Source organism: Ailuropoda melanoleuca, chromosome 16 (genome assembly GCF_002007445.2).
Source record: "Ailuropoda melanoleuca isolate Jingjing chromosome 16, ASM200744v2, whole genome shotgun sequence".
Classification (NCBI taxonomy): Eukaryota; Metazoa; Chordata; class Mammalia; order Carnivora; family Ursidae; genus Ailuropoda; species Ailuropoda melanoleuca.
The window spans coordinates 2703600-2719643 of NC_048233.1; the positions used below are offsets into that span (position 1 = coordinate 2703600).

General features: G+C 36.8%; 1 protein-coding gene and 1 non-coding gene across 13 annotated transcripts in view; both read right to left on the minus strand.

Moving 5' to 3' along the window:
* Positions 1-16044, minus strand: part of ERC1 (ELKS/RAB6-interacting/CAST family member 1) — a 536559-nt gene that overhangs the window by 486382 nt on the left and 34133 nt on the right. For all 12 annotated transcript variants that reach the window (XM_019793501.2, XM_034645665.1, XM_002914100.4 and 9 more), the window contains exon 2: positions 12354-13178. In XM_019793501.2, coding sequence (XP_019649060.1) covers positions 12354-13022 — 669 coding nt within the window. In that variant the 5' untranslated portion in view covers positions 13023-13178. The remainder of the gene's footprint in view (positions 1-12353; positions 13179-16044) is intronic.
* Positions 11852-11955, minus strand: LOC117796890. The gene has a single exon (XR_004621588.1). It is a non-coding gene; the product is annotated as a U6 spliceosomal RNA (small nuclear RNA).

Genomic DNA, 16044 nt, shown 5'->3' on the forward strand with positions numbered 1-16044 from the left:
TTTATCTGCTTCATCTACTGAAAATGCTCTGCACCATGGGTAACACACTTTCATAGAGAAACAAATATACCCCAGGAAATTACAGAAAAGACTGGAAACACTCATTATAGCACACTTCCCTCCTAAGAATCTGGCACCTATTCTAAGTTCCAATGCCCATGAAGAGCCATGTGGCAAGAATAAGTTACTAATTATTCAGGTTATCAAATCTATGATCTCAGGGTCCTGGGATTAAGCCACACGTTGGGCTCTGCACTCAGTGGAGAGTCTGCTTGTCCCTCTCCCTCTGCCCCTCCCCCTGCTCGTGCTCTCCAATAAATAAATAAAATCTTAAAAAAAAAAAACACCTCAATATGAACAACGAAGAAATACTTCCTTCAAATATGCTTTTAAGATACTATGAAAATGAAAAACAAAGGTTCCTCATCACAAAATTTTACAGCATGAAGGAAAACTTACAAGTTATCTTGACCAAATCCCTGGTTCAGAGCAAAAAAAAAAAAAAAAAAAAAAAAAAGTATTGTGTAAATACAACACTGACCACCTCTCTTCAGATCTTTTGCTAGCGGTATCAAAAAATAAAAACAGAGACGCCTGCGTGGTTCAGTCATTAAGCATCTGCCTTCGGCTCAGGTCATGATACCAGCTTCTTGGGCTCCCTGCTCAGCGGGAAGTCAGCTTCTCCCTCTCCTACTTCCCCTGCTTGTGTTCCCTCTCTCGCTGCCTCTCTGTCAAATAAATAAATAATATCTTAAAAAATAAGATAAAATAAAAGAACAAATAAAAATACATAATTTCTCTTTTTTACCATACAGAGAATTTAAAAACCAAATCAAAATGAAACATACAGAATTAACAGGCCTATACACACACAATGTAACTTCAGCAGAAGACAGCACAATTGGGCTCACCATTCAAAAATATTCCCTTATTTCAAGCTTAATGAGATTGGGGGGAAAAAGATTGTACTCCTCAAGCACAAACTAGGTAATAAAAAGTTACATTAAAAAAAAAGAAAGAGAGGGGCACCTGGGTGGATCACCTGGTTAAGCCTCTGACTCTTGGTTTTTTTCATGGTCTTGAGATCGAGCCCCAGTTCCAGGCTCAGCACTGACTGGGAGCCTGCTTGGGATTCTCTCTCTCCCCCTCTCCCTTTGCTCCTCACCCCTACTCCACCCCCACGCTCACACACACAAACACACATACACTCTATCTTTAAAAAAAAAAAAAAGGGGGGGGGGAGAGAGAGACCAAGAAACAGACTCTTAACTCTAGAGAACAAACTGATGATTACCAGAGGGGAGATGGGTGGGAGGATAGGTGAATTAGGTGAAGGGGATAGTAAGTACACTTACCCTGATGAGCTCTGAGTAATATGTGGAACTCCTGGATTACTATATTGTACACCTGAAACTAATGTAACACTGCATGTTAAATATACTGGAATTAAAATTTTTTAAATATATTTAACTAAAAAACAGTCACAAAATTTTCCATGAGAATGGCTTAATATGCATTGCCTGCCAATATTCTTAGTCTTTAAAACCGAGCTCTCTCTCTCTTTCAGAATTTTACAATGCTTTCTAATAGTTAAGTGATGGTAATATAGATTTCTAATGTCAAGAAATTCTAGATGATTTGCTCTCTTCTTTTTCAAGGCAATGAATTAAAAATGGTCAAGCGCTGCTAACGAGATAATTTTGGGGACTTGTCTATGGTTCTGCCATAGCTTGCCAGTCCTGGACTGCAATTCTCTGCTATTTCCAAACAAATCCATCTTTTGCTGGCTTTTAAAAAAAAGGATAATTTTTGAAGTATACAGTGATTCTTAAAGAATTTAGGTCCTCCTCCATTTAGGGTTATGTATATGGTTATATTAAACAGCTTCCAGAGAGTGGGAGAACAAAATTACTGGTGAACACCATTCCAACCAAAAATAAATCAATATATCCTTTCCCTTTTTTAACTTCTTCACAGTAAAAACTGGGTAACTGATGAGACAAAGAGGAATCCTTACCACCAAACACTCAATAAGGAGTATCCTTACTGGTTATCCAGCTGTTAACTACTGGCTATTTAAGAGCCTTCCAAGGAAACTCTAGGGACAGAAATATATGCTATCAACAAACAAGAAAAAAAGCACTGGTTCTTTTGGCCTTTTTCACCTTGTTGCTCTTGCTTTCACTTCGCTGATGCTTCTTCTAAGGGTTCCTACATATTTCTAGGAGTCTATTACCTTCATATCCATTTTATCCTACAAAATAAGACAATGTTCAAAAAATCCAAGAGAAAAATGTATGTATTCTTTGTACATATCCTCTAAATCACTAAAATTACTTTAATTTTAACATTAATTCAGGAGTCTAAAAACTCTAGAAAACAAGTTACCACCTTGGAAAGTTTTCACACATTGCTTTCAGCTTTATTTCTAACTAGGGCAGTTCACCAGAAAAATATAATGATAAAAAGAAGGTACTCAATATTTGTTAAATCAAAAATAAATAATAAATGCTACACATTAAAACTGGCAATTAATAACAGATGAACACTTTCATAGCTTGCCAGGAAAAGGGTGACCTCTTATCTAAGAATGCACAACCAAAAAACATTATCCTCAAAGCAGGATTTTTTATTCAATATGCATGGACAAACTCACTTCAAAACTTTGAAGTAGTACTTTTTGGGCACCTGGATGGCTCAGTCAGTTGAGCATCCAACTCTGGATTTCAGCTCAGGTCGTAAGCTCAGGGTCGTGAAATCGAGTCCCAACTTGGGGCCCAATGCTCACCACGGAGACTGCTTGAGATTTTCCCTCTACTGCTGCCTCTCCCCCTACTAGTATTCTCTGTCTATAAATAAATACATACATACATAAATACACAAATAAAATCTTCTTTATAAAAAAGAAAAGTACTTCTTTGGCTTTCTAGAACAGTGAAGTTTCTCCTTTTATTTAATACTGTCTGGGCTAAATTTTGGCCTATTAGGTTTTAGCCAATCTTTTCCCATAGTATACCTTCCTAAACCATGGCAAGGAAGCAAAGCCTTGTTGATGTCAAGGACTATAACATCTTATTACAAGATTAAACAGATGGGAGAAGAGGAACATTATTAGCTAAAGAATATTCTAGTTAAGACCCTTAGTAGCAACCTCTCATCGAGTCAAAGGATGCTGAGGTCTTTGGACTGTTAGTTCCTTCTGCTTAGAATATTTCACCCCAGTCACATCACTCAGGTCTCTCTATACTCAAGTAACATCTTCAAAGAGGCACAAAACACTTAGGCTGAATACTGAAATATAATGGTTACCTCAATGAACAACATCTTAATTTAAAAGATTGAACTGATAATCTATGATTATTCAGTCTCATATATGACAAAATTTTTCTCAAAAATTAACAAAACAAACAAGTCACTTCAAAGACAACAGAAAATATTTCTTGCCAATGATAAAATTTGAATTTTCAAGCAAAAATTAGAATTTTGGAAAACCTGTATCTCCCATCTGGTGAGCTTCACAGCCTACAAAACTTAGAAGACTTTTCTGGTGAGATAGGAATTAATATTAACAAATGCAAATTTTTTTAATTTGTCTAATGAAATATGGCAACATTTGGAAGATCTGCATAACTCAATGAAAAAATACTTTCCAAATGACCACTACGCAATGTTACAAATGCTGGAAAAACCGTATGTATTCACTTACATCCTCTACACATAAAAGATCTGCTCAAAGTACAAGACAGACCAATTCGCTTTAACGTAACAAATTATGGAAAACTCACTGGTGAGAGTTCAGACTTCACACTGCAACTACCACTTGCTGATGAAAATGTTCTAAAACTTGATTATGGTTATGGATGCACACCTCAGCAAATTTACTAAAAAAAAAAATAAGGCATTGAACTGTATGTACATTTAAAAATCAATGAGTTGGGGCGCCTGGGTGGCTCAGCCGCTGTTAAGCGTCTGCCTTCAGCTCAGATCATGATCCCAGGGTCCTGGGATCGAGCCCCGCATTGGGCTCCCTGCTCTGCTGGGAGCCTGCTTCTCCCTCTCACACTCCCCTTGTTTGTGTTCCCTCTCTCGGTGTCTCTGTCCAAGAAATAAATAAAATCTTAAAAAAAAAAAATCAATGAGTTTTATGGCATGTAGAACATACTTCAATGAAGTGTCAAAAAAATAAATTTTGGAGTGGTTTCAAAATATATCCACAATTATCTAAAAAGGCTTTTTAAATTTATTTATTTGAGAGAGAGAGAAAGTGTGCATGAGAGCAGGGGGAGAGGCAGAGGAGGAGGGAGAGAAACTCAAGCAGACTCCCAGCTCAGCGTGGAGCCTGATGCTGGGCTCAATCTCAGGACCCTGAGATCATGACCTGAACTGAAATCAAGAGCTGTATGCTCAACCAACTGAGCCATCCAGGTGCCCGCTAAAAAGGCTTTTAAAACACTCCTGTTTTTTTCAACCTCATATTTACACAAGGCCTGATTTTCTTCAAATACTTCAACCAAAACAAAAATATCCAATAGATCACTGAAAACAGCAGTTATGACAATCAGCTGTCTTCTATTAAACCAGACATGAGACTTACAAAACTATTTTCCATTAAAACTGTTATTTTTGTTAACATTTAATGCATTTATTATTTTTAAATGTTAATAAACTTTTAAATTTATATTTTAGTCTCTAATATAGCAAATATTGATGAAGCCAACATAAACAAAAGCTGTTTGGGGCTCAATAATTTTTATAAGTATACAACATCATGAGGCCAAAAAATTTGAGAATTGCTGCTAAAGGGGACCATACAAGTGCCCGAGAGCTCACCCAAGACTAGAAGAGTTATCCCAGGGTGATTTCAAAGTTAAATAGGTCTCTGCATATCACAAACTGAAAATATGTAGGGCACCAGCTGCTGTTAAAGAATGGTACAGTGTACACATCAAAGTTGAACTATTTCTCACCTTCCCAGCCCACAAGGTCTCCACAGATGAAACTAAGCTAGACAGGTATCATTTCAACCCAGTATTCTCCACCAGCTGTCAAAAATGTAACAGAACTTACATGAGCCTATTAGGTAGGAAAGTCTGCCCAGAACAAAGAGAAAGGGAGGTAGGTTCAATAAGCATTATTGCTAATAATGTAAAAAAATTAAAGGAACAGACCTATGTTAAAAACTTCCCAGGGGCGCCTGGGTGGCACAGCGGTTAAGCGTCTGCCTTCAGCTCAGGGCGTGATCCCAGCGTTATGGGATCGAGCCCCACATCAGGCTCCTCTGCTATGAGCCTGCTTCTTCCTCTCCCACTCCCCTGCTTGTGTCCCCCCTCTCGCTGGCTGTCTCTATCTCTGTCAAATAAATAAATAAAATCTTTAAAAAAATAAATAAATAAATAAATAAATAAAAACTTCCCAACTCCAGGAAGAAAAATATTTTCAGAGATACATATGGCAACATAGAAAAAGAAAAATACAGTTCAAAAAAGCTTTTCTAATCTTGTCCATAAGGGAAGAACAGAACATTTCCAATACAAAGTTAATCACTTCCTCACTGAAAGCACATTTTCTGCAATATTTCTGTTTTTGACAAATTCACTCCAAAGTCATCATGCAAAGGTACATGATCTTCAATGAACTTGCTAACTAAAATAAAATAAAAGACATCTATTATCGAAGTTCGTTTATCACAGGAATATAAACCATTATTACCCTTTTTTAATGAATAGTGACTTTCAGGAACTGAGAGACTCTCTCAAACTGTCTGCCTTCAAAGAAATATACCACAACAAAGAAGACTAAAACACAAAAATAGCTCGGTGAGAAAATACATATAAAAGATGTACCATTTAATGGCTTCTCTCGCCCTCTCCACGCCTTAATCCCATAAGTAGAGACATATACCTTGGGATACTGAACTAACTAGAGCAGTAAATTTTCCAAAATTAACAAGCATACATATATAATAACATCTATGTGCATGTACTTAAGGTCACAGTCATTAGTCCCTTATTTCTAAATGTTTCTGCTTTCTAGTTCCACTTCCTAATCTCTATCCACTTTCTATCAATGGCCAAAACATTTCCCCTATCTCAATACCATGCTTCAACAGTCTTCTCTCTTGCCATCACAGTCTGTTCCAAATATTTCTTTGAAAGTATCTCATGATTGTGCACTTTCCTCTCCATTCCTATTACCCACATTAATCCAGGCCTTCTGCAACAAAGTCTTCCTTGCTTCAATCCATTCTGCTGACAGCAATAAAAGCTTCTCCCAAATAGTATTTTTTGTTATGTCATTCATTTCCTTGCTCAAGAAATCCCTAGGGCAACTTCCTATTACTTTCTTCAAATTCTTCTTCAAATAAATCCCAGATTAAGAAAAAAAAAAATTACACACTTTTAAAGGATGAATTGAATTATTTCTCAATAAAGCTGTCAAGAAGGAAGAGAAGGAGGAAGCAAGGGAGGGAAGGATAAAAGGGGGTGCAAGGATGGAGAGGACGACTCCCCAAATGGTTCTTCACAAAGTACCACTTTACTCCCCACCACTTCTGACATTCTGAAAAGCTGAAAGACTTAAGCACCCACACTGTTGTCGGAGGCATTCTGGCCTCCCCGTAACCAATTCTAGTGATGGTCAAGCATTACTTTCTGAGACTGACTCTTCCATCAACTAGATATACCTTTGTTAGAAAATGCAGTATATATACATAAAACATTAAACGCACTCACCACACTATAATATTGGATACAATGTACTCTGATCACACAAAATCCCAAAGAAAGTACTTTAAAACAGTTATTTTTAAAATTAAGCTTCCAGGGGTGCCTGGGTAGCGCAGTTGTTAAGCATCTGCCTTTGGCTCAGGGCGTGATCCCGGCGTTCCGGGACCGGAGTCCCACATCGGGCTCCAACACTGGGAGCCTGCTTCTTCCTCTCCCACTCCCCCTGCTTGTGTTCCCTCTCTCGCTGGCTGTCTCTGTCACATAAATAAATAAAATCTTTAAAAAAAAATAAAATAAAGCTTCCAACTAAACTCAACATATAGAAATATTATAAGGCATAATATCAAAAAAAGTTATGACAATAACTTTTTAAATGTTGGTTAGAATAAAATACAACAGAAATCATTCAAAGCCTTAGCTCTGCGATTCAACCAAGCTCACAGCTGGACTTTTATTCTTCACCAAACATACACTAAAAACCCTCCTCATTCTCAATTTAAGAAAAAGAAAAGGTCTTTCCTGTTAAAACATGTATTGTTCCATATCTCCAACCACCAGTATTTGAAAGTTCAATAACAAAAGGAGCATGAAACATAAAAACAGCTGGCTATTTATTTTAGATACAATTTTCTAAAAGGACTCTGTAATAATGAACCATACACATTAGGCAATTCTAAGCAAATGTGTTTTCACATTTGCTAGGATTCTAGAACAAACCTCTGTGGCCCAATCAGATCAAACATTTAGAATGCATCTAAATCCCCAGTCTCAAACTGGAATGGGAAAATTTGTTTAATTACTGTAAATCCTATTAAACCAATCTTCTTTGTAAAGTGGAAAATATCTGACCTCTCAGGGCTCTGGAGGGTATAATGAATGCAGAGTTTAATTAGGGCCCACTGTTGGCTCACTATAATCTATTAATTAGCATTCTCAGTTCTCTGTATCTCATTGCAGTGTCTCACTTTACTTTAAAATTGCACCCTTCGCTTTTTGGACCAAAGTTATACAATTTTAGGATTGTGTGGTAATTATAGTGGGTGCAGGAAGAATATACTCCTGCCAGCATTGCTGCTTAATTAGGGCAAGGGGCGGAATCTAGATAAGGCTGTGTTCACCCTCCTTCAGTGCATATGGTTTTTTTGGCATCATAGTTCTGTAGACTGTTTCACTTCCACTGGACTGAAGTACTGAGTCCCCACTACACTCTCTGCAGAAGATTCAAATACTCTGCTTTTGAATGTGTTTGATAACTACAAAGGATACTGTCATTGCTTTTTATCCACATAGCTTTCAAAGTATAGGCATAATTAGCTGCCTCAATTATTTGAAAATAAAGACATATACCAATAATTTTTTTCCTTGTTAAAATGGACATTTCCAAGTTGCTTGATGATAAAAACCATCTTGGTGAAAGGCATATTTTCAGCATCATCAGAAAGGTATACTGGAGGCTAGCTAATTCAATGATAAATGTAGTAATCTCAATTCAACTTCTACTAAATCCACTTTAAATTATATACACACTTATATTGATACACATTACATTTAAACACACACATACTGTCAAAACACTCTTGAAAGGTAGAAACTTTAAAGGGAATTGTCAATTCATGTGCAATTTTTATACAATGTTTATATAATAAGAAGTTATAGCTCAACCACTTTTCAGATAAATGTAAGTAAACTGATTTTTATTAACAATATATTTGAGATTGAATAATATTCAAGTATGCTACACCGTGATGCTTAACTGTCTAAATACAAAGTACCTCATATTTGAGCACTGAAACACTATCAGTATATACTCCAAATTTATCAATCTGATTTTTACAAATTAAAAAACATAATATCTACCCTAGAAATACAGATACAATTTTTAAGACCTATGCTACACTGGTACCTTACCATAAGACTAAATAAAGCAAACTCCTTTTTTCTCTCTTGATATTTACAATTCAACACCAAACTGTAAAAACTTTCAGAATGTATCTACTATTATTTCGTATTTAGGAATGATAAATTTTTGGTGTTGTACTTCACCTTCTGAGTACATAAACGTGAACTGAAGAAAATATATTTCCCCCTTCTACTGTCATATGTCATCTAAGTATTTTATCTTGTACATCAATGATTCTCAAGGTAAGCAGATACCAAAATCACCAGGATTTTTTTTTTAAATAAACATATCTAAGATTTTAAACACTTTTTTCTCTATATACACTCCTTCTACTAAGGATCACTGTCACAGAATAATCATCATGTACAGGAGGCTGTCATTGCCCTAAAGTGTAGTAGGCAGAAAAAAGGTTAAGAAGCACTTAGCCAACAGTCCCTTATTTTCCCTTCTGTCACAACTGAGCTCAAAGGTGACAAGAGAATAATCATGAATTCCCGATGGCAGATGAGCAACACACTAGTTTAAGAATATTCTAAAGATCCCAAAATTGGTTTATCTCAGAATTATCAGAGAAGCTTGTTTAAAATATAGGCTCCTGGACTCCATCTCTAGAGATATTTATGAAGCAAGGCCTGGAAATCTATATTTTAAATAAATAAATGTATCAGAACTAACATTTAGGAACCTTATCCTTACTTTTAAGATCTAACACTGCCGTCTATTTTAATTCTTCTCTTTCTTTTCACATTTTTTGTTTTTTAAGTCTTGAAGACTCAAACTCAAGAAACTTCCTAAAGAATACTTCAATTTAAAGGACATTTCCTCTTTTTTAAAAAAGGCTGGGTCTCTAAGAGACTTAAGATTTAAGTACACTAATAAAACATTCATATTTTATGTAATGACAAACTACATTTAATCACTGGTTAAAAACTAAATGCAAAGTAGTTAGAGTTATATCTGAAAAAGGGGAAATTATCATAATTTCTAATTATTTTGAAATCTCTGATTCAAATGAATTAGAGGTTTAGTTTTGTTTTGGTTTTTTAAGATTTATTTGAGAAAGACAGAGAGAGGGTGGAAAAGGGAGAGGGAGAATCTTAAGCAGACTCTGCACTGAGTGTGGAGCCCAGTGTGGGGTTCAATCTCACAACCCTTAGATCACTACCTGAGCCGAGACCAAGAGTCGGATGCTTAACCAACTGAGCTACCCAGGTGTCCCAATGTTTAGTTTTTAATTCATATTGTACTATCAAATAAATTTGAAGATTTTTAACTCTGTGATGTTAAATTAACTAGTACAGACACAATAGCATATAGGCATTAAAATAATGATTCAGACACACACGGTATTAATATACAGCAGATATGTTGGCTAAAAAAAGGTCACAATGATATTCCATTTGTATAAATTTTATGTGTTTATGCACAGAGACGTTTGTTCATTACGGAGAAACAGCAAAATGTTAACAATGGAATAGCAAAGTTAGGACTCCCTGCTCACTAGGGAGCCTGCTTCTCCCTCCCCCACTCCCCCTGCTTGTGTTCCCTCTCTCACTGTCTCTCTCTCTCTCTGTGTGTCAAATAAATAAAATATTAGGGAAAAAAAAAGGAATAGCAAAGTTACCACACATGGGAGGATTTGGGATAAACTTTGATTTCATATCTATCTTTTTCAGTATTATTTTTATGATCAGAGAAAAGAAGTTTATTTGTTTGCTTAAAGATTTTATTTATTTATTTGACAGGGAGAAAGAGAGCCAGCAAGAGAGGGAAAACAAGCAGGGGGAGTGGGAGAAGAAGAATCAGGCTCCCAATGGAGCACGGAGCCTGATGCGGGGCTCAATCCCAGAACCCTGGGATCATACCCGGCACCGAAGGCAGACACTCAACGACTGAGCCACCCGGGCACCCCAAGAAGCTATTTCTATTACTGAAAAAGTCTGGGGTTTTAACATACAAAGCAATATAACTAGCAATCTTCTTCAAATAACCAAAACAGTAAATACGAATGTCTGAACTGAGTATGAGTAACAGAATGGTAAAACAATCAACAGAAATCTTAGATTTACTTCATCAAAGACAGATCACTTCTAATTCCTTCTTTCCTAGCATCATTCAAGAACGCTGAAGAAATCCAAATAAGTTTATTACTTTCTTCATAATTTTTATTAACCTAACCCCAAAACAAAGTATAATGTCAACAATAAGACAGCTACTTTAAAATTCTTCTTTAAGAGTAACAGAATTCTTTAAGGAGGCAAATAATTCAAACTCACAAGTTTAAGAAAAGGTCTAAAAGTCTCAAACAAAAAGTATGATTAAGATTTTAATTGTTGCAAGCATGAATAGGATTTGTTCACATCTTTGGAGTCATACGTCACTAAATGTGACATGACAGCGGCCAAACATCAACTATAATCTGGAAGAACAGAGGGGAAAAAAATGTTTCATATATCTAATAGGATAGCATTTAGCTCTCAAACTGCAAAGCCCTAATTATAATGCCTAGTAATCTCATTTATTTTCTAGAAGCAACCAACCATGCCAAATTGCCCTTGTTCTACCTTATATTTGAAGAACTAAAAAAAGAAAAAAATTCTTTTAATATTTAAAAAGCTACATAAACATCCTGAAGTTAAACTTTCATGAATGCCAACAGAAAAAACTGCTTCCCATTGTTGGTACTTAATATTTATATCATCAATATTAACTTTTAAAACTAATTTTCATTCTGTGCTATCAACATACTGGTTTACTTTGCAGGAGCTTTTCTGGTTTTTTTTCAAGACTGATTTTTTTACATCTATTATGGTAAATTTCTTTTCTTTCTTTTTCTCTCTGTAGACAGCCTCTTGCCTTCTCAAGTCTGTTCCTGGCAGACTAGCGAGATGTCACAGGTGTGCAGCAGCCACTAACACATATCTCTTCCCTCCCTTTCCCGTCCCCTCCCCCAAACTCTGTAGGCCATGGAGATTCGGATACTTTGCATACAAACAAACAAACCGATACAATTTGACAGACCGAAAGACCTCTGAGTTCATTTTGTCTGAGCCCTCATTTTACAGCTAGGTCTGGTAATGACTAACTTAACATTACACAGGCAGCAGTACATAGGACTAGAATCCGGGTCAAGTGAAATGAGCATCAGCCCTCCAGTCCGCCAGATAATAATATGAGCCATAAATTGTGCTACGTGTGTGATGCTTGAATGCCAAGGTCAACCAGCAAAAATACAGAACACTTCACAAATTTGCGTGTCATCTTGCACAGGGGCCATGATAATCTTCTGTATCATTTCAGTATCAGTCTATGGGCTGCCAAAGCGAGCACTACGGTAAATCTTACTTCTACACCTCACACTTAGGGCACATAGCCTGAATAATTTTGATTATGCATCTTAGAGCAGATGACAAAATTATACTCTCACAAGAACTGGAGATAGGTAATATAGGCTTAAAGAAAAGACAGGAAGAGAAAGAGAAGCAGGGAAATGCAAGTGGGAAAAGCAAACAAGAACTCAGTGAGCAAGCAGACATGGCAACCAGAAAAAAACAAACGCACAGGACCAAATCCAGAAAAGATTAAGAAATTGAGGGCAGAAAATACTCAGATAAAAAGAAAGATAAATGAACCAAGAAGAGGAAAACCTAAGAAAGAAAAAAAGAGAATAGCTCATTTCACTTACACACGAATTCAGTCAATAAAGGTAAACATAATATAAAACTAACCTGGTTTTCCTCCTGCACAACTCTATACTGTTCCTTCCAAATAGTGATTTTGGAAGCTTCATCTTTTCTCAGGGCTCGTTCTTTCTTCAGCTCTGGGCTCCAGAAAGTCTTGATGCTATTCATTGAAGAACTTAATTTGCTCTCCTTCACTTCCACATCCTTCCGCAAGAGATCATTTTCTCTTAATACTTCTTTCAGCTGTGTCTGCAGATCCATGATCGTATTATCTCTTGCCTGACGAAGAGAATGAGGAACAGTGGATGCCATACTCACAGGAGGGAGGTGATGCTCTCCAAATGCTATGGTGTCACTAGCAACCCCACTGCTAGCTATATTGGGGCTACTGCCCATAGCAGTCATCCTGACACCATACGGCAGACGTCCCCCAGAACGGCCAAGCGTCATGGTGCTTTTAGGTGTTTCTGAACCCATATTTTCATGGTCACTTAGGTACATAGGGCCAGATGTGGCATAGGCAGCATTTAAGGATTGGATATTCTCCATTGAAAGGGTTTTCCCACTGCCACCTCCAACACTGCTTCCAGAACTCCCTCCTGTACTATTGGTTCGACGATGACCCAAGCGAGGGGAACGTGGAAGCCTAGGTGAACGCCCAGGGCTCTGGTTGCTCGGTTCCACCTTCCCAACTGAGCGAGCACTTCCATACATGGTTGCAAGATGAACTTCAGTGCCAAGAAAGATGTAAAGCAGAAAGCAAAATATGAAATTCCGTGAGGTTTCTTGACGGCTGTAAGTCTGCTTAAGGCTATTCAAAAGTAACAGGTCTTCAGCTGTCCAGTCTTGAAGAAATACCTTACACCATATCTGCAATGAAAAGATCACACATTAAATCCCCCAATAATAAACATCTGCCTCTCAGAAACTTTTCATTACCCCTACATAAGAAAGATCTCCCTTTCTATCATCTACTTATTCATGCACTCAAAATTGTCTACAGCACATTTTACTGTAAATATCATTTTAACAGTACTTTGCATGTCTCAAAACTGAACACTAAAACCATGCCATGCAAATGGAAAAGAAAAAGAAATAAGAGGCATAAATACTAGCAATGAAAAGATAAAACTCAATGTCTGAACATATGATGTTCCAACTGGAAAACCCAAGATCATCAATTAACAAGTTAACAGAACGCCACAAATCGATCAGATACAAGATCAACATATAAATATCGGTACTTTCTATACATTAGTAATAACAATTAGAAAATGCAATTTAAAAAAATCCCACTCACAATAGCAACAAAACCATAAAACACTTTGGTATAACTCTAACAAAAAGGTGCAAGCATGAAATACTTCATATCCTAATGAAAATCTCTACAGGATTCTCCAAATAACTCAACAAACTGACTTTAAAATTCAAATAGAGGAGTAAAGGCATAAGAATAACCTAAACAATTTGCAACAGAAGAAAAAGAAGAAAGATGTTCCCTAAATACCAAGATAAATTACAGGTCCATGATCCTTTACTTGTAATGCAAAAATCATAAACCTCTAAAAGTAAGTTTTGTTTCTTCTTAACTCATTTAGCAGCAAAACACCTGACTTGATCTGGTATGAGGTCACTTATTGTTTATAGGTATTATTCATACACTCATTGAGAAAACAATGTATATGGTTACAGGATACTGCATAATGTCCACTGGGTATCAGGGGGAAAAATCTGGACTCCAAACTACATCTGACCCCCAGGATTTCTCATAAGGACTCACAGCCTTTTAAAGCCACAGTATTTAAAATTGTATAGTACAGCTTCAGGAACCCAGTCTAAATTGTATATGTAAGTTTAGCAAATGCTAAATCAATAAATGGGGTTTGAACCAATGCTCTTAGAAAAATAAATTACATCCCTACTTCACACAGTACACAGAAATACATTCTATGTACATTAAAGATATAAATTTTTTTTATTTTATTTTGAGAGAGTGTGTGTGCATGCACACTGGGAACAGGATGGGGAGGCAACACAGAAGGAGGAGGAGAGAGAGAATCCCAACCAGGCTGCATTCCCAGCATGGAGACCGGCACAGGGCTCAATCTCACCACCCTGAGATTATGATCTGAGTCAAAATCAAGAGTTGGATGCTTAACCCAATGAGCCACACGGATGCCCCAAAAATATAAATTTTAAAACTATCAAAAGTACTAGAAGAAAACTTAGGAGACACCATTGTGAACTTGAGTTAAGGTAGGGCTTCTTAAGTAAGAAACAAAAAGCAAAAACCATAAAGAAAAACAAATTATTTAATTATGTCAAAATGACAAAGTTCTATACCAAAAAATACCATAAGCAAAATTAAAAAAGAAACCAAAAACTAGATGAAAAATACATCTAACATATATATAAAGATCTATACAACATGTATAAAGAATTAAGACAGGGAAATACCAAATTTGAAAGAGCACTGGTATGAGGGAAGGGAACCTGTATTGTAAGGGGAGGCTGAGGGCAAAATGTTTATGGAGGCTTTAGGTTCACTTTATATTCATACTACTGTAAAACTTGAATTTTTTTAAAAAGAAAACATGTTCATATTATACAAGTATAATTAAAACCACTTTTAAAAAACACCTATCACAACTATCTACTTTCCACACTTCTCTCAACAATAAATCAACTAGATCCCCATGGCTTCCTAATACAGTACCAAAGAACTGGCTTAGGTCAAGTAACAGGTATCAGCACATTAAATAATATTTTCCAAAAATCCACTGTTAATGTATAATTCTTAACTGCGGCACCTGGGTGGCTCAGTCAGTCAAGTCTCAGACTCTCGATTTCAGCTCTTGATTTCCACTTGGGTCATGATATCAGGGTGGTGAGATTGAGCCCCAAGAGGGCTCCGCGCTCAGTGGGGAGTCTGCATGTCCCTCCCTCTCCCCTTTTGCCCCACCAACTCGCATGCGCACTCTCTCTCTCTAAAATAAAATTTTTTTAAAAAGTGTTTCTTCCTGAAAACACTACCCAAGTAACTTGCATGGTCAAAAATACGATTTTAAAGAATCCATATACTTTAGTCAAACTCAAAACAGGTTACTCTTCAGAAATATGAATACACTGGCAGTCTCACCTTAACATGAGTAAAGATAGCCCCAGGGTAACAGCAAGCAGAACAGAAAATACATAGAGCCTGAATCTTTAAGGTTCCATCTCAGAAATAGCAATAGTACACAAAGTTCGGAAATTGCAATACTCTATTAGTAATGTTAGGAGATTCCTTTCCAGAAATAACCTAGCTTAAGAAGTAAAAACTTCTGGGGCGCCTGGGTGGCACAGCAGTTAAGCGTCTGCCTTCGGCTCAGGGCGTGATCCCGGCATTATGGGATCGAGCCCCACATCAGGCTCCTCCGCTATGAGCCTGCTTCTTCCTCTCCCACTCCCCCTGCTTGTGTTCCCTCTCTCGCTGGCTGTCTCTATCTCTGTCAAATAAATAAATAAAATCTTTAAAAAAAAAAAAAAAGAAGTAAAAACTTCTTTTCATGATTTTTTTTTTTTTTTAAGTAAGCTCTATGCCCAACATGGGGCTTGAACTCACAGGCCCAAGACCAAGAGTCACGTGCTCTACTGACTGGGCCAGCCAGGTAACCCTCCTTTTCATGATTAATCTGAACTGTGAAGTAGGTGACAAGTAATACCCTACATATTACTGTTTGAATGAATTCTATTT